Source organism: Emydura macquarii, unplaced genomic scaffold (assembly GCF_026122565.2).
Source record: "Emydura macquarii macquarii isolate MOO-44397 ecotype Brisbane River unplaced genomic scaffold, CSIRO-AGI_Emac_v2 contig_2308, whole genome shotgun sequence".
NCBI classification, from domain to species: Eukaryota; Metazoa; Chordata; order Testudines; family Chelidae; genus Emydura; species Emydura macquarii.
In genome coordinates, this window is record NW_027132445.1 from 3401975 (window position 1) to 3421456 (window position 19482).

At 38.5% G+C, this 19482-nt stretch overlaps 1 protein-coding gene and 1 non-coding gene across 6 annotated transcripts in view; both read left to right on the forward strand.

The window, feature by feature from the left end:
• Positions 1–19482, forward strand: part of PRKN (parkin RBR E3 ubiquitin protein ligase) — a 1182603-nt gene that overhangs the window by 757368 nt on the left and 405753 nt on the right. For all 5 annotated transcript variants that reach the window (XM_067560808.1, XM_067560804.1, XM_067560805.1 and 2 more), the window contains one exon: positions 13540–13676. In XM_067560808.1, the coding sequence (XP_067416909.1) occupies positions 13540–13676 (137 nt within the window). The remainder of the gene's footprint in view (positions 1–13539; positions 13677–19482) is intronic.
• LOC137161511 (U1 spliceosomal RNA) lies at positions 12832–12988 on the forward strand. The gene has a single exon (XR_010922105.1). It is a non-coding gene; the product is annotated as a U1 spliceosomal RNA (small nuclear RNA).

Sequence of the window (19482 nt, forward strand, 5' to 3'; positions counted from 1 at the left end):
GGCTTCAAACAAACATTGTGTTGCCATTAACCTTATCTGCTGATGGCATTTGCACAGTTCTGTGTTCTGTATCAGAGCAGTGCCCCTATCTACCACCACTGAACTTCAAGTATTTCTGCATTGCCATTAGAAATCCCTGTCTTCATGGATAAGAAACTAGACTCTATGGGAAAATAGTTTATAGATTTTTAAAAGAGATGAGTTAGAAGTATTTGAAAATCAAATATCAGGCACCCACTGTAACTTTCCTTCACAATATTTTCATTATGTTTAACCTTATTAGTATAATAACCAATCCATACTGCACAGGAACTGTTAAAGATACAGTGACAGATGTGCACATCCAAATGACAAGACCTTAAAATTTGCCATTGTTTCCCGATTCACCATTAGGCACCATTAGGGAACCTTTCAGGTCAGAGACTCTAATAAAGAATGATAAACATGCTACAGAAATTTGTGCATTCCAGCTGATAGGTACAATGCTATCAAACATGGCATCTCTATAATATGGATCTTCCTCAAAGAGACAGTGGAAGTAGACCACCCAAGATTATAATCTTACCATCCTAACATCTCAAAGTGCTCAGTGAGCCTTTGTTTAAATTTAAGTAATTCAGTGTAAAGATTTGTGTGTTGGGGGAGTCTGGAAATCTTTTTTTGTAGCTGTTAGTTTAACAGGCAGAATCTGGAGATTGCAAACTCTGCTAATGTAACCTCCTCTTCATTTATTAAAATGATAAAAAATGGAGTTTAGTTTTGACCAGGCAAAATCTTAATGCCCCCAGGTTATTTCTAAGTGTCACATACATTTTAAATGAAAAACTTTACATCTCTGGGTTTATTTTAAAGAAAAAGAAAATGTGTGCAACTCATTGAGACAATATCTTTTAGAAAGATACTAGCAGTAAGTTTGTCTTCAAGTTTTGCTGTAGGGCAGAGATTTGATATATTTCATGAATAGTATTTTTCAAGTACTAATCAAGATAGTAAGATATGTAAAAGCCAGTTGAGATCACATAAAAATAAAACATACTTCATCTTAAAGGACAATTGCTATACATCATACCCAAACTAATTTAAAAAAAATAAGTAAACTAATTTCAATTTAATGATTTAAAGCAAAACAGAGGGAGTATCCTATCACCTAAATCCCCAGGCATCTTTTGGTATGTTGCTTTCTAAATAAAATAAAATGTAAAGGAACTTTCATTTATTTCAGGCCCTATTCTACACTCTGAAATAAAACTATCTAAATAACTTCATTGGCTTCAGTAGGACTATTCATATGAGGAAATGTTGCAGGTTCCGGCCATTAATGGGATTTTGAGTTGCTTTGTCCTATATTTTGAATAAATTTGAATACTAGATGATGGGGGTTTTTTAATTGTGCTGGGTAAGTCTCTCTTGGCAAGACTGTGCTTTGGCTCTTTGCAGTTTGCAGGGGATTACAGGGGTGTAAGAACTCCATTTCACTCCCCTACATTTATGGCTCAGATACAGAGGGGAAGAACAGGGTCTGCTCACCTCCTGCTCTCCTGTGAGTAAGTGGGTGGGCAGGGATGAGGAGAGGATGGAGACAACTCCAGCACATTGTCCACCTTCCCCATGGGTGTTACAACTTACTTTTTCCCCCATGCAAAAAAAAGAAGGAGGAGTGACAATTTGTTCCCTGGATTCACAGATATATGCCACCCCATACTCAGGGCTGAGCTGAAGCAGAAAATGTCACGGAGGTCGCAGGAAGTCATGGATTCTGTGACGTCTATGACATAATTTTATCCTTACGTTGAAGTTTCTGTCTATAACATAGCTTCTGTGGTAAGGTTAGGCCACTTCCTATTATAAAGGGAGAGGCAGTAACGGAGTAGTGAAGATATTTTACTCAGGGGATGGCCACTTTGTTCTGAGGAAGCTGTTGAGAAGAAAGGAAATAGAAACTTCATGTTCAGCAATGCTCACAATTACAGTGGTTATATCAGAGATGCCTTGAGCTTGCTTATATACAATAGGGGTGGGCAAAGATGAAATACAGTCAGATAGATTTTCTCCCAAATTAATAAAAATCTCAGTCAAGGTTTCACAACATTTAATTATCTCCCCCGACAAAACACTTCTAACTTACAGACCAGGTTCTCTAGACGAGCAGAGGGGTTGGACAGCGAGCACCATACACCTTCTGTAGGTTTGGGGTCTCCTCTCAAGGGCACTTTACCGTAATCCAAACATGGATTTCACAGGCAACTTTCAGAGGCTACTGCTTCTCCTTCTCCTTTTATGGGTTGTGGCCTGCAGCAGAGAGGCATGGAAACATCTTAATTTGGTCCTGCTGATCTCACTGATGTTTTAAATAGAGTCTAGAGTCAAACCCCAGAATGAACCACAGTATTGCAAGTTCCTTGCTTCCATTCCTATGAGATCCCTTAATATTATGGGACGGAGGAATCTTGCATGTTCCCAGTTTTTCTGTATCACAATGCACTCAGGGGCCCCTGAGACTGGAGATCTTGAGATGAAAGGTGCTATAGAAGTGCTGTGTGGTGGTGGTAGAAGTAGTGTTAAAAATCCAGAGTGCCTTCTTAACTTTTAAAAAGATGTGATCAGGAGGACAAATTGTGGATGGATTAGTGCTGGGCCCTCCTGTACCAGATAAGGGTAGATTTGGTGAGACCAGATCTCCAAAGTGGCTTTTGTAAAGAAGAGAGGCTCACTAGAGAGGGGAGCAGCCAGTCTCCAAAAAGACAATGCAGCAGCTCAGGAAAATATATGCAGGGTTGGTGTGGTGAAGTAGAGACCAGAGCCTGTTTAGTGGACTTGCCAGCTTGGTCAGATAAGCTTTGTATAAACATTTTAACTTTTTAATGCTGAGCTGAACTGAACATTTCTGAACCTTTTGAGTTTCACCCATCACACTTTATAATGTTGGCCACAAGCAGTCAGAACTAGAACACTTTCCATGTTTTGTGATAAATTGCACTGATTTAACTTTTTAAACATTTTTTAATCTGGATGACTAGCTGTTTCTGTTTATTCTTGTATACGACATCAGTGACCTGTAAGGAAGGAGATGGAATGGAGAAATGAGGAAGGTACAAAGCACTGGAAGATTTGAAGTAGTACAGCTGTTAGTGTGCTTGTCATTAAAATTCTGTATTTGATGGTGTGACAAAGTCTGAAACAAGAAATAGAAAATAGCATCATATTAATTCATTCTCACGACAATGATTATATCCAGTATAGAAAACCATGTAAACCAGCAGTTCTCATTATGATTTTAAGATTGTAATCTTGAGGTAGTCTTTGACCGTTCTTGTTTTGGTGGGTGACATTGGAGGGGGAACTTGAGTAGAAGGTTTGCTCTCAGATAGCTGTACCTGGGCCTCAGCCGTTGTAATGTCTGAACCAAGGAGCAAAAGATAAAACATTGTCTTTAAATTGTAAAGGTGTGGAGTGCAGCAAAAAGTTATCATCCGCTGGTTGATGGTTTTCTATAAAGAAATCTTTTTATTACAATGATTTCTTGAGAGTACTTCCTGTTTGAGTTAATAATTATATTTTGGGCTGACACCAAAGGCTCAGTTAACAGGAAGCATGCTCAAGTTATTGTTTGGCTGAACATTGTAATTAAATATTCATATTTTAATTGAAAGATGAAAAAGATCTGTCAAGACGCTGATAAGTAATTTTTAAAAAGGAAAAAAACTAATTTGGCACTTCCTTCCTTGTTCTCTTCTATCATTTCCCATCCACCATTCATTTTCCTCCATCCCCCACACCTTATTTACTTTTCCAAACTCCTCTCCTTTCTCATAAGACAGCAAAGCTGCTGCCCCCAGGGTAACTGCTTTGCTGTATATTTTCAAAGTGAATTGGAAGGAGGTACTGGGATAGTGGAGAAAAACTGTTTGTATGATGGACTTCCTCTCTCCTGGAGTTCTGTTGAGTGCAAGGGACTATGCATGAGGCAGAATTCCTTAGAATAATGCATCATACTGCTCTCCTTCCTGCTCCCTTTAGGGCAGCTACCACTACAGGAGGTGCAAAAATGAACGAGTTCTTGTTTTTAGGGGAGCGCGAGGGACCATACTTGTGACTTACCTTGCATTGGGGGATACTTCTGCTCATCCTTCTATATTTATGCCCAGGCTAACTGCCACAGGCTAGCCCAAAGTGTGAAGCTTTGCAGATAGACTGAGCCCAAGCAGTCACTAGATCCAATGGCAAAAAAAAAAAAAAATACCCTGTATTAATGCAGAGGTAAGGCTGTTTGTTGATATGTGATCTTCTTGCAGAATATTGAGTTGAGGAAAACTCTGAAAATCTGAATCTCTGACTTCTAAAAATCAGGCAATGTAGAGTTAAGGTTGGCCATGCAATCTTAACTCTGCCCTCTGTCAGCAATGCCCCAATATGTCCTGTTCACACATACCTTTGCTCTGCCAATCCCACAGTTGCTGAATGTACAACTTCTTTGCCTCCTTTTACAACCCATTCACTGTCTCTCACAGGATTCCATCTCAAGGAGCCCTATTTATTTCAAGGCATTATTAAAAAGAGGGTGGTGGAGGATCAGAGAGAGAGTGATAATTAAGTGCTTTTTATTGTACACATCTTCTTGGTTCTGATTTTCTAGGTAGTGATTCATGTTTATACCTCCAGTATATAGATTTTTTAAATTATTTATTGATTAGATGTTTGAGTGAGTAAAGTCAAGCAAGAGGGCTGGAGCGGTGGAGTGGAAGTATGCATGGGAGGCCCATGAGAAGGAAGTGAGTGTTGAGGAAGGATTTGTAAAAGAAGAGAAAGGGTCTATCTCACAAATGATCGGTCTTTGAGATAGAAATGTTGAAAGTGGTGAACGTTGCTGATAGTCTTTAAAGTGGTCTACCAGTCCTTCCTATTAGCTTTGTTCCCACTAATTACCATGATATTACTCCTGGAGCAATCCCAAGGCAGCAGGTACTCATTCATTTTTTTAAAGGTTGAACCTCTTGATCTTCCCTGTGCAGAGACATGAACCCACTTGAGTTCCCTGTGCAATAGAGGTTCTGTGTTTCTTCCACCATGTGTGGATATCCTTGCTCTCTGAAGTGCCATGTGTGTTCAGAGCCCTTCGATGCTGCTCCAACAAGGACTTTTCACATTACACTGCTGCTCTCACCTTGTTTGCTCTCCTCATGCTCCAGCTGCTGACTGACATCATGATGTGATCCAAGATGGTTCTTGATCTGTCCCCTTCAATCATGTCAGTCATCCTTTGTTTCCATTGAGTCAGGTCTTTTCCATCTCTGTTCAAGAAACCAGTTGTGATGTTTTAAAATCATACATAAAGGAACATGTACTGAACTTCTCTCAGAATGTGACTGATTTGTCCGTTACTCTGCATTATTGATGGCATGCTGCACAGCAGGGAGAGTGCCACCTGGACAACACTCTGCTCCTACTGATGGATTACGGAGACGTTTCTTCTCCAGCAATTGTGTTAGCTGCATCACTTGTCAAAGAGAAGGTGGTGATGCTGCTGCTGTCTGACATCATGAAAGGGATTCAGGATGTCATCTCTACAGTTGTCAAGTGCTTCTTTGGCATCCCCCCAGGTGTGCCAATATAACTGTACCAGCACATGTAATGTGGAATTCCATACCACCAACTGTGTCATCTGATGGTAGGGAAGACCGCTGTGCTTCTGCAGCCCTCAAAATGAGGCTGTTCCAAGCAGCCCCAGAGCAGGCAGTTTTTACAGCCAGTGGTGATCCTCATTTCCACACGTTCATAGCACATACAGAAACTTCACAGCTGAGTTACTTGAAGCTGTGCTCAGAGCAGGGTCTGTGCAAAAACCTGACATCATGCACTCTGGTTTTTATTTACCTATCCTTTACTCTTGTATTCTGGTTTGTTATTGAAGGGGTTTTCATGAGTACTGGTATTCTGACACTGGTCTTGGTTAGATAAAAGAACATAAAACAGGGTCCTGGTCTATAACTGGGGCTCCTAGATGCTACAATAATAATAATAATTAAGAATAAAATTGGGAGGAAAATGCATTGTTGCAACAAAACAAAACATGAACTCTGTAAACAGGTGAAAGAAGAAATTAGATCAGATTTCAGGCCTGGTGCCCTTAACAATGCGTCTTTAAGTTAACAGCTGTGGATCAAAATACATTTTTTCCTACAATACCACAGCCAACAAATTTAGGCTTGCACACAGATGTCTCGAACTGTTCGTTCATAAACGTCACTTTATGAATCATATGTCACTATGGCAAGTGATCAATTAAATGAAAACAGAGAATTTTTTATTGTAACATGATTAAAATAGATTTTTTTTAAATATACTATGTTATATATAATACATATATGTAATTGCTTAGCTGTCATAGTCCGACTTTTTGTAGGTATGTACTGCATTTGCTAGGGAGGAAAAAGCAGAGATGTTAGATATACAAGGGAAAATATGTTATACTGGTGCCTGAGTTGCCATTTAAGATGTTTTCTCCAGTATAACAATGTGTCACTCACTGAGATTTCTTTTTCTTGCTCTCTTTGTCATTGTCCCTCTTATCTTGTAAGGTCTTGACTCCCACTTATGTGTCTAGCCCTGGTGTAAGTTCCTGGTTGTCTGCATTGTTGCTCACAGGTTGCTATCTGCAGCTGCTGGGTCACTGATTCTGCTTTAATGCTTTCTTCTTGACCTTAGTGTTTACTATACATGTATATCACATGCAGGAATGATTTGTTTGTTATCTCTGTCTGCTGCTAAGCCTTAAGTAGTCAGTTTGAACATGAAAACAATTTGATTATTTTAAAATATATCTTTAGAAATACACCTTGTTTCTAATTATATTTATTTAACTGGGTGTTCATGGAATTATTTTCCTTGGTAAGAAAAGTTTGTAATTTTATATACTGTTCTGATGGCTCCTTAAGAAACTTTAGATAGATTCACTGATTCAAGTAGTCTTGAATGGGTCAAGTCTTGGATTTGTGGATTATATGTGATCGTAGGAAAGGTCAGACATCTAATAATCTTTGCAAGAGTAAAAGGAATATATTAGTTTTTTGTAGAGATTTTCAAGAGAGAATTATAATGAGTGGATCATTTGTTTTATTTAAGCTTTTAACTGTTGTGTTCTATTACAGGGGCAGAGTTAAGATTGCTCGGATGCTGGTTATAGAGAATATTCCTGGTTAATGACTGTATGTGTGAATGAAGTGGGTGTTTAGAATAATATTAGAATTGTATACGTAGCCACAGCTTGTGATTTCCCTAATTCTGATTTTTTTTAAAAAGATATTTTTAGAGATTATCTGTTTTTTGAATGGTACTTATCTGTAAGTTAACAAAGTTTATGTTTTGGAACAGTATGGGGATCCATTTAACAATCAAAGTGATTTTATGTTACTTCTATGGAAAGCTGTTGAAGGTACAGAAACATTGCCAAAATAAAACACAATCAATTAGAAACTCATGAATCTCATATTATTATAAATATAGCACTCATGGGTGGGGATAAATGCTATGATGTAGTGATGTGTCTTCAGATTTATTTATTACAAACCAATGAATCCCACATGGCTATTTTTGCTTCACTGAATGTAATCTCAGAAAGTCAGCCTTATAGACATCTGCTACTATTTTTTAAAATGATTATTATTTGGTTAAAATTTTGATACAGCGGTGAGAAAAATCCAACTGTCACCTACAAATGACCCCCAGGGATTTCACAGATTCTATCAGCATGTTTTTTTCACAAATTTCTACTGTCATCTACATCCCCTTGCTCCAAAGCAGCTACTCACTTTCTTCTTCTTCTTCTTCCTTTTTTAAGGGACTGATAGGTGGGATATGCTGTTTAACCCTAATTCACACAGTTCTTTCTAAAACTTAAGGATGAGGACTAATAGAAGAAAAAGAATACTTTTAGCCCAAGGTTTTCATAAATTGGCAGTGAAAGATGCTTCATTTAATCCACTGTTGTGTCTGCAAATAATTCCTTATGCTAAGTAGCTCCTTACATTCATAGCCACTGCACTGACTTATAGTACATTAATAATACTTGTCATGAGACTTTGGGATATACTAGAACAGTTTATTTCCCAGGGGGGTTCTTATCTAAACAAGATCAGTCTCCATATCTTTCTCCATTTAGCTGGGATTCTGCAGCAGTGTATCTGGTATTATCTTTGTCTTGCTGTTTCTCAATTTGTGGGTGAAGAATATATAGAACAGACAACAGCTGCAACAGCATTATTCTTGTGCCACACAGCAATTCTATGCTAAGCAGAAACCATTTCATGTTAAATCTCTTTTCTGTTTCCTTGAAGTAAATGCACAGGGCTAATTTTGTAATGCAAAGAAACCATGGGACCATAGCACAATAACAGGTGATGTATTATGCATCTTTTCAAAGATACATGATAGTGTTAGATTTTCCTTTTTAAAAAGAGAAGATATTTCTAATAGGTGGACAGAGAGGCCGTTTGACTGGCCATTCACCCCAAACTAGGCAAGAATCCAATTACTCATAAACTGTACCTGGAGGGGAGCTAGGATGCAGTGAGGCTTAACTGGGACTGAAGCTCAGTTGGGCAGAAGCATTTGGTGCTTTTCTAAAGCCAGGCAGTCGGCAACAGGATAGGTGGGCATGTAGTCAGGGGCCTGCAGTCAAGCCTGATAAAAGGTGGGGAAGGAGGTAGCACCTGTAATAGGTAAAAGCATAGGAAACAGCAGTAAGGGCTGTGTGAGTGAAGATCAGAGCTCTGGATCAAGGGTCTCTGGATTGGAACCCAGGGTAGAAGGTGGGTCAGAAGCCTCTGCAGGAGTGGCATGGTAGGGGCATCCTATTTGGGGACTGCCAGAGACAGTTTGAAGGGAGACTTTGATAATGACGTGAAAGGGGGTGGAATTTTCATGTGACTTGGCCAGAGGGTCAGCCCATGAAAAGGAAAGCACCACAGCTTTGGGAGCATAAGAGAAGTCACCGACTGAGTGAGTGAGATGATGGGCTGAGCAACCTCAGGAGGCACCAGAACGGTAAGAGAGCACCCCTTGTGACTGACCTTTAGTCCAAGCTCCTAAGAAGATCTTTTCTGTGGGTTGTTTTCATGAAGTTGTAATTCAGCCCAACACTTCATTTAAATGGAATCTACCGAATACCTTCTCAGAAATATGTTATTTCAGATTTGCATTACTGATATTAGAATACACTTGTATTTCCCACTGAACTTTCTTTGGGTTTTATATGTCAGATGCATTATGTTTTGAAAAAAATGAACAAGAACTAAGTGAGCTACATTTCTAGAGAGATCTCCAATTTGGGTGTAGACAACAGGACATTTGGAAATGGGACAATAAAGGATTTATTTTTATTAATACCATAACAGAGTTCCTTTTCCCTCTTCTACAGACCTAGAAGATAAAGTTAGGTGGTAACAATAATTTAGAAAATAGGTTTAAGCCCAAAAAGCTTCATTACAATATGTTCTGAATATTGTAACATTTCTCCTGCTTCGAAAGCTAAGCCAGTGTTCTACCTGAGCCTGAAGCCTCATTTAACCAGACACAAATGCAGTTCTAGGCGTTATTCTAAAGGAGCATTCTCTATATTCATCAGTTATGCCAGATCCTGTGTGTGTCATCTCAACCGCATGTTTGTTGATCTAAGGAGCAAGACTTCCAATTCTGTTTTTAACCACTGGTCACTCCCAAGAAGCACTCAGTTCTGATATAGACTGTATGAATACTTGATTCTAATGGAAGTGCTAATGTCAGCTGAACCTGGCACCAATCTCTAATATAAATATATATATATGTACGTGTGAATGCGCGCGCATGTGTTTATCTAGGTTTTATGACATATATATCAATAGACGTCATAGTATCCATGAGAGTGATGTTTTAGTGATTTGTGATGTCATCAAAATCCAAAGTTATATGTATGTAGTTTAAAAAGTTTCCTGTATTTATGATGCATTGAAAAATATCACATATTTTAACAAAAAAACTAATTTTTTTATAAACTCGTATTTAAAATGTATTCCTTTTGGAGAATTGAGTGATTTAAAGACAGGTATGACAGCATTATAGAAGGGAATGAGAGTGACACCACAGATAATTTTACACAAGTAATTGACTGGTTCACTTGCATAATACAGTCCAGTTAGTTGCAATTTTGTACAATTTTATATAAAAAGGGAGAATTGCATGAGCTGTATTACTGTCTGAGGTCATATGAAGGATATATTTTTCCACTGTTTACATTTGTGGTCTAATTTTTAGATGTGTGTCTAATTTTGTTGAACTTCCCATGTAGATCTCTCTCACACATACCATCCACCTTCCCTCTAAAGCCTGGGAAAGAGGCTTGCAGGTCCAGGGATCTTCCATCTAACTTGGATAACACTCAGATACTAGAGCAGTTGGTATCAGCTCCAAACACCCTAAAAGGGAAAGATCCCTAATGGCCCAGGATGAGAAGCTGCCAGTGGTGGGAATCTTGCCTCGTCCTCCTTCCTAGGAGAGGAAGTCTCTGAGGTAACTTCCTTACCTGCAAGTTTGGCAGGGAGGTAAAGTGTCCTTGTGACAGAATAAGGACCTAATAGATGCACCTCTAGCTCTCCCTACTGACTTTGTGACTAGGCAGAGCTAGGGGAGCACAGATCATTTCCTCATTCTGGCTGGCAGTTGTTTTTGTGTAATTATTATTTAGTATATTCAGAACAGCAAGTGGGCAACTAATAAGGATTAGTAGCAGGGAGGTTTTATTTAATTCAGTTTTTAAGCTGCTTTACTCAATGAAATCCTTTAAAACACTGAGATTATATTTTTTAAGCTACCAATACACTACCATGAATTTTATAGTACATGTGACTGTGAAGCATATTTTCAGGAAAGATTAAACGTTTATATACAGCATTTGAAATTATTATTGATTACATTTTGCAATTGTATACCCATATTGTGAAGGTGTGGCAATTTAGTGTTTCAATGTTAGATGGAGGGTTTTCAAACCCTGTTTTGGCAGAAATTATAGAATCTCTAAAGCAGTGTTGCCAACTCTTGCAATTTTTATCAAAAGTGTCACAATATTTGATTTTTTTAAAGCCCTAGCTCCGGGGGACAAGAGAATAAGTGAGAATCTTACTTTTTATGTTTGTTTTTTTTTAAAGTTTCTAGACCTCATAGTTAAACAGGAAAGCTTGAAAATGTGTCCCAAGTACACAAAGAAAGCTTATAAAAACCCCAAAGCCCCCAAAAATCCCAGAAGGCAAATAAAAAGAACCCCAAAGTTGTGATTTTAAAAAAAATCATGGTTTTTTATATTAATCTCATGATTTTTGGGTGGGTCTGACTCATGATTTTTGAATGCTTAGGGTGGGCATTAATGCTATAGGGCCAAAGACAGGCAAGAGGTAATGTACAACCCGTATGTAGTGAATAACTTTATCAAATGACATAATTATTGCAATTTCAAGGTAACTGCATTTGTATTTCCCCCTTTGTGGTCTATTCCATGAGTGCCTTCTCTGGTCTCCAGCCATTACCTGTCTCTGGTCAGGGACCCTTGTCACACTCCCTTCTGTATGCAAGGGTGGTAGGGAGGGGTGTTAAACTGCACACCTCCCTGTCTTACACTGTGACATCCCCAGCAAAACAGTCTGCCTAGCAGACAGCGCCTGTGTGTTGCTTTCTCTAAGGGCAATGAACAGTTTGTTGCCAGCTGTTACAGCTCTTTCCAAGCAAGCACATATTTTATTATGGGAAAAGCATTAAAAGCAGAAGAAACACAGAAAAAATAAGTTCCTATACATATGCTAAAATCTTACCATACGTCACTGGTCGGTCTTCAGGCGCCCTAGTAGGCCAATGTCTTTCCAACTCTTTCCCAAGTGTTGGGGCTCCCCATAGACAGAAGGTCCTGTACATTTGCTGGATCAGAAAGAAGGCCACAAGTGAGTTCAAGATGATCCTTTTATACCAAAGCCTTTTCTTAGTTTCCTAGTCTCTGGAAAACTCAGCCTGAACCAATATATACAAACCATCCCAGGGGGTGGAACTTCTCTGGATTTGTTTAGTGTCAGTGACATTGCCTTACTCACCCACCACTGTTGTTTAATTCCTGAAGGAGCTCTGAAGGAGCTCCCATGGAGTGGAATGCAATCAAACATAAACCATTCATAAATTTAATACACAGGTCTCCAAAATCACTGCATAGTGGGGTTGCAATATCTGTCACACTTGTTACTTCAGAATTTACAATGAAGGTAGATCCACCAAAAAACGTCTTTAGTAAATGTATGCGATGGTAATGTCAGTATTCTCAGAACTTTGTTCCTGTGGTGTTGGAGACAAATGGTGGTAGTTTCTGTGGTCATTTGGATAGTGGTTTTCTTTAATTTGTATCATACTGTAGAAAAAATTTAATTGCAAGATATTTTGGCGGCAGCCTGTATGGATGTCATAATATATAATTATTGTTGCTGGCTGTTACATGAGTCTTTAGAGTGCCTATCCCAGAAGCGTCTGGGCACTAAAACAAATTAATATTGTATAATTGTGCTGCGCAAACATAGATAATTTTTTTCAGAGGCTTATTCAATATGTTAATCCTTGGAATGCCTATCCACACTGCAGTGTTTGAGTCCTTGGAGGGGCACTGGGAGTGATTCTGATTGGACCACTATGTTCCCTGCCGTGCTGGTGCAGCAACTGTGTTCGTTGCTTTTGCAGTTTCTGGGGCTTTCCTTGCCACTGGGAGAAGCTGCTGCTGCTAAATTGGCCTTAATGCTCTCCCTCTGCATCTCCAAAAGTGTTCTGCCTGCCTCTGAACTTACCTGGCAGGGGAGACACCATGATCATGGTTTTCCCAGGGTGAGGCTCATCCATTGCACTGCGGGTGTGTTGACCCCTGTGATTTCCCCAAATGCGGGAAACTCGACTGCATAATTTGTGGTAGTGGGGACTGCGTTTGTGCTCTCCCCTGGAGGAAAAAAACAAAAAAATAACTCTGCATGCAGAATTCTATTAGCCCTTATTACTAGTGCAGTGCCCTTTCTATCAGGTGGCAGTGGCCAGGAATGCTACTACAAAACCAGTACTGCTGTTCGGTGTGTGACGGCAGGGAGTTAACTCTTTCATAACCTTTCTTTAGCCTACCTCTCAGATCAGTTCTCTTTGATCCCATATCTACTCCCCCCACTAGCCTTTTGGGTCTTCTGTACATGGTCTTATCCTGTTCATGAGAGAGTCTTCTGGAGTGTCTACCCTTTAGAGCAGTTGTCCTTGTTTTTCTTTGCTTATTTGATCCCTCCTCTTCCTTCAAATTTCCAGTGAAAGTCTCTCGTCTCACTTGCCTGACTCATTTTCATCTTCTTTAAATCTCTTCAAAATGTCATGTTGAAATCATTCTGTATGACTTGCTATTAATAATAATTCTGTAACTGAAGTTTTGAACTAAAGTGTTTTGGAATAGTTGGTCTACACGATACTGGATACAATAACAAAATATTGCATTGTTTGGGATATTTTTAACAGAAGTCCTGTGCTGGTGTTCCAGTGCTTGCATCGCCATGTCATTTGCCTAGACTGCTTCCATTTATACTGTGTGACTATGCTGAATGATCGCAAATTCATCCAGGACCCGGTGCTTGGCTACTCTCTCCCATGTGTTGGTAAGTTTGTGGGTGTTTTTACAATTATTTTTGCCCTAACTTTGAGAAAAATGCTGTTAATTTCAAATCAAGTTGTGGTGGGTTTTTTGTGTGTGTTTATTTTTTAAATATATCCATGAAATTATAATATATATTAATAGATGGAAAACATTTTTGTTATTGAAATGGCCCTTCTTGCTTTGCAAGTGAACTGGCTCTAGAGTATTAACTTGATTCTAAAAGGCATTTCTTTTAAGAGCAAATGCATACATTTTTCACATTAGTATTTCATCATCATAAAGCTAAAGGATGATTGCAATAAGCTGCAGCCAAAAAAAAAAAAATCCTTGATGACCTCTACATCTCTTCTTTTGAGTCAGAGAAGTTGTTAACTTTCCTGACTTATCTTCAAGTGCTAATAAGAAAAGTACTGTAATAGGAATTGCAAATAACTTTCTAGCTGATGAAGTTATCTTTACTAATTGCCACTAACTACATTGAATGAAATCACCCAAGGAATGTGTTATGTTATCAACAATACCTGACTAGGAAGTGAAGTTTGGCTTATGTAGAATAAGAAAATTTATGTTAAATTTCAAAGATCTGTTTTGACAGATCAGAGACAAAAGTTGAATCCATTACATTGTCACATGGAAAGTAAGGCTCTTAGGAAGTTGCTGTGTAGGACTTGGCTAGAATTTATTGGTAAATTACTTTCCCTTCACTTTACAAGCTGCAATTAAAATGGATTTGCCTTGGCTGTTTGAGTGAATTGCTAATACGTTTCATATCAACAAGTAGAAGAATAATTGCGGACATTTCTTATGAGAGTGATGTGTTCAATATCAGGACATGCCTCAAAGATATTAAATCTACAAGAATTAAAAACAATTCAGATTATCTATATTTATAGCACTTTTAATTATTTCAGTAGCATCTTAGCATTGGCCCACAGGTTCACATTTCATGACCATTACAGTTCATGGGCTGCATATGTTTTTTAGCAAGGTCGCAGTTTATACATGGTAACCTCATCTGCTATTGCTTTGTGCAATGGTATTATGTTGCATAAAAGGCTTCCCTTTCTTCACTCACAAGTAAATCACAGATGTAGTGCAGGTTGGTTAAGATGGGCTGTCAGGGAAAGCCTGATTTGTTCTCCTACCCCATGTTCCTTCCTTGGTTTTTACCATGATGATGTCTGTATATTCAATACTTCTCTGTCCCTCTGCCTTCTTCTCCCGCAAATCAATCAATTCTCTGCCCAACATACACATTAATCAAGTTATTTTTTCCTCTTCCTCTCTCCATTCATCAGTTCCCTTCTCAGCTCATCCGTTTGTTCCCCAAATTAATCAGTTCTCTCAGTAGCAGCTAACTCAGCCTTCTTCCCCAGTCAAGCTCCTTACGTCTGTAGCACTTCCCCCCAATTCAGTCCTGATGGTCTCACCTGATGGCTTTTCACCTAGCTGTATGTATGTATGTGTTTATTTATTTGATTGCTGTTGTACCCTAGGCACTTTCCACACACCTTGCAGCATTACTTCCTTAGTCTGGGGGTTCTGCTCTGCTTGTTCCCATGCTTTGAGAGGAGGCCAGTAAATCCTCTGTGATCTTTGCCCCCTACCTGGAGATAAGGGGCAAGGGGTCTTCTGCTCCCTTCTCTAGGCTTGCGGTGGTACTATTAGAGCTGAATGGTGGGAGGGAGCTGAGGGAAAGCCTGGGAGGAAGATGCACAGAGGCAGGATATAAGTGCTCAGGGCCTTGCCTCAGGTGGCTGAGGGGTGAGGTGGGAACAGGCTTTGATTAAAGTAGTGGGAACCTGAAGGATTCAGTGGGAGCAGTGACCACTGCTCCTCAATTGAGACAGGCCTGACAGTATAACAATTGCTGCTGGGCTCTTATCAGTCCTCAACTACAGTATTGGTTACGCTCCTTTTTATTATTTTAAAGTTTCTCTTCACAGCCATTAACACTGTTATACTAACCCTAAGTGCTCAAAAATCGTAAGATTAAAATAATAATAATAATAATACATTGTGGGTTCTTCTCCTTCCCTTTCTGGTTTCTGAGACTTACGGATGCACTGAGGTCACATTTTTAAGCTTTTCTCTGTAACCATGAAGGCTAGTAATGTATCTTTTGCTTTTGACGCAACAAAAATAATATAAAGCAACCACATAGGCACAGTTGGATCCAAAATAACTGTATTTACTAAATATTCACAGTCATGCTAGGCCTAGCTACACACATACTTCTCCCCTGCCTGACTCTGGAGGCTTCTAGCACAGTGAGCACTGCTAGACTGCTCATAAGCTATATAAAGGTGTATTACCCCATTCCTACACACTACAGCTAGAAACTTACTTTAAAAACAAACAAACAAAAGCCCTGAAAGCTGAAATTCTCATATGATTCATGACTCTAGAAGCTGGGGAGTCAAAAATAACAACAAATATCTTGGGACTCATGATAAAATCATAGGAGTTGGCAACCCTGTGAAAGGTCTAGAAATGTATGATTTTTAAAAATGAAACTTTGATTCTGAAGAAGCTGGGGGTATTAGTTCTACTTGCCTAGGAAAGGTCCCTAGTTAACCTGTACAAATGGAATTTAGAGCCTCTTCATCTCTAAATCATAACCCAGACTGAGCCCCAGGTTCGTAGTGACTGAAAGGTCACTGATTTTTTGATTACGTGAAATGAGGCTCATAGACTCATATACTTTTAAGGTTGGAAGGGACCATTATGATCATCTAGTCTGACTTCCTGCATAACGCAGGCCACGGAACCTCACCACCCACTCCTGTAATAGACCCCTAACCTATGACTGAGTTACTGAAGTCCTCAAATAATGGTTTAAAGACTTCAAGGTACAGAGTGATCTCAGTTCAGTTTCTGGTGGACAGATGTTTATATAACTACAACTATCATCAAAACTGATATTAGCTGACACTTTTGTCAGCAACCTCATCAGAGAGTCCATGAATTGGCCTGGGGTGGGGGGCAAATTTTAAAAGGCATTTGGGCACCTACAGATGCAGATAGGAGCCTAATGGGATTTTCAAAAGCACTTAGGCACCTAGCTCCCATTTTTAGGTGCCGAAATACCTTTTTAAAATCTGGTCCATCTGAACAGAGTGCCACAACTGTGAGGCAATGTTGGAAAACATGAGCTGCTATTAGCTGCTCTATTTCTTTCAGCAATGCAGACTTCAGCCACCAGGGCTGTCAATCCAGTGCCTTTCACCAACTGTAAATTCAGTTAGAAAAACTACAGAACGATAATCTTTGATGTTGATTTCCAGACATCATGGCAGTGCTTAAGAAACCGTACACTATTGCAGAAATTTAATATTTAATCCTTAGGAAAAGATAGATATGTTTGACTCAACTTTTTCTAGCTTGCACCTATGAAGATGCAGAAATTATTTCCTCTCAGGTAGAACAGGTGCCATGGTACACACTAATAGATTATTATTTATCTTACTGTGGCAACATTAGTCCACTGCAATTTCTCACTACTAGGAATTAAGCCAACACAAAAAGATAGATCTGAACTTCATCAAAGTTTGGGATGTTGAGACCTGCGGTTTGGTTTGGGCTGATCTCTAGCAGGAAACTAACTCACTTTTAGTGTCATGAGGCCAACATTGTGATAAGGTAATCAACTATTTAGTGCACACATGCAATACCTTTTTATAAAGGTCAAATTCTTATACTGTATTATTGCATACACATTTAAAAAGTAAGAAATTCACTCTCTAGAAGTGTTTATGGTATTTGTATATGGGAAACATTAATGTCACAGCTTCGCTTTTCTCCAAGAATTATTTCATTTGTCCACTTTTAAAATAAAAATGGAATTATTTAAAATTCACTCCCATTTGTCTAATGCTTATGTGCTCATGTTGCCCTACAACTATAAAGGAGGGTTTAGTTTTGTAATTAAGCTTATTTAGATTGTTTGCATGTGCAAATTAGTTCTCTTGGTTACAGTGTTTTTGAAAAATATTGATAACATAATGAACATAGCCTGCCATTTCCATTAACATTTGACTCACTGTTCTGATTTTTATTGAGGGAACATACAGACAGAGTAGATTTTTAATATATTTTATTGAATCAATCTAGAGGTCAAAATACCATGCAGAATAGAGTAAAAATAAACAGCAGCAATTACAGCAAAGGGTCACTGTGACTGACAAGATCAGTATTATCATATACACATAATAATTTGAGTAGGAAAGGATCTATGGCATGGATTTTTGATGAACAATGCTTCTCAGATCATTTGCATAACTTGCTGACATACTCTGAAAGGTGGATTGTTATTACACACGTGTACTTTGCCTGGTCAGACCACTATGTGTCATTTGGTTCTGTTGAATGACTGACTTAAGAAGAAGACAATATAGTGTTAGAAGTCAAGTTATCATAGCTTATGATCTATGATGTATCATTTTGAAAACGACATAGTCACTCAATTCTTGTACTAAATGTATCGTCATTGTGATTTTTAGAAGAATTAAATTAATTCTTTAATGCCTAACTACTAATTTAGCATCACACAGCACCATTCCATTTGAAAATAGGCAACAGTCAGGACTACTGCTCTGGTTGCTAAAACTCCAGTATGTTGAGAGGGCGAATTGCTCAGAATAACGTAGCAGCCTCAAGATTAAGACCCACTATATCAGTTCAGACAAAGAATTTGCAGATAAAAGGTGGTTGTATTATACTTTTCATTAAAATTTTAAAAAAAAGTTACAAATTATATTCTCTCTGCCCTTGTTTAATGGCAACAAAAATCTATCCTCTCTCTTTGTATGGTGTCTTGTATTAACGAAGCTTCATGCATAGACATTTCTGTGAGTGCTGACCTCCAAGTGTCTTTGAAATCATTAATAATGTGCTTAGAGGGACAATTTTGCATATGCATGAAAGATGATTTATGGTTGTTTAGTTACTGTGCAGGGCACTGGGATCTCATCGCATTATCTCATACAGGAAATATATATAAACATACAGTATATTAACCACTCTAAGCATGCACTATTCTTACCATCACAACTCCATTTTAAAAACAGAATTATAGCAAATGGGGTTATCGCCGGTAGGATAACATGGATGAGAAAACAGATTTTTGGCAAAGGAAAAGATGAGAGGGCTGAGGAAATCCAAGGTTTTACATTGCTGTAAGCACACTGCAAAAATGTCTTTGTTTCAGTTTATTTCTAAGGGTTTTCATATGTGTGATGTATTTTAAAGAGGTCTGGATAAAAGATGCTGTTCCCATGATGACTGTAAAACACGATTGTATTTGGACATAGTCCTGCTGTTACCACATACAAATAAATAAGTGCAATTACCTCCAGTATGTGTATGGAACTGCTAGCTAAAAGGAAAAGGCTTTAAAGTATAATAAATTGCTTTAAAGAGCTATCTTCCATTGAAAGAATGCTGCTGGGGAATGATTAAAGAAGCACACACTTTAAGATTAAACTATTTTTTTCCCATCAGATTCTATTTGTGAAATGATTGGTTGTTTTGCACTATGGAAAATCCTGATGTAGTGATAAAGCTATGTACCATCCATGAGTACAACAGTTACACATCTCAGGGTTTTTAAATATATTGATAACTATTCTTATTCCTCCTTTTTTGTAAGTATAATTACAAGTAAAAGGAAGGCAAAAGGCAGCATTTTATATTGGATTTCTCATAAAGCATATTTTGGGTCTCCTCTGTTCTGCATAACATAGACAAACTCCCCAGCAGTCTGAAGGATGTGTGAGAGAGTTTTTAAGTCGAATACAGTGGTCTGT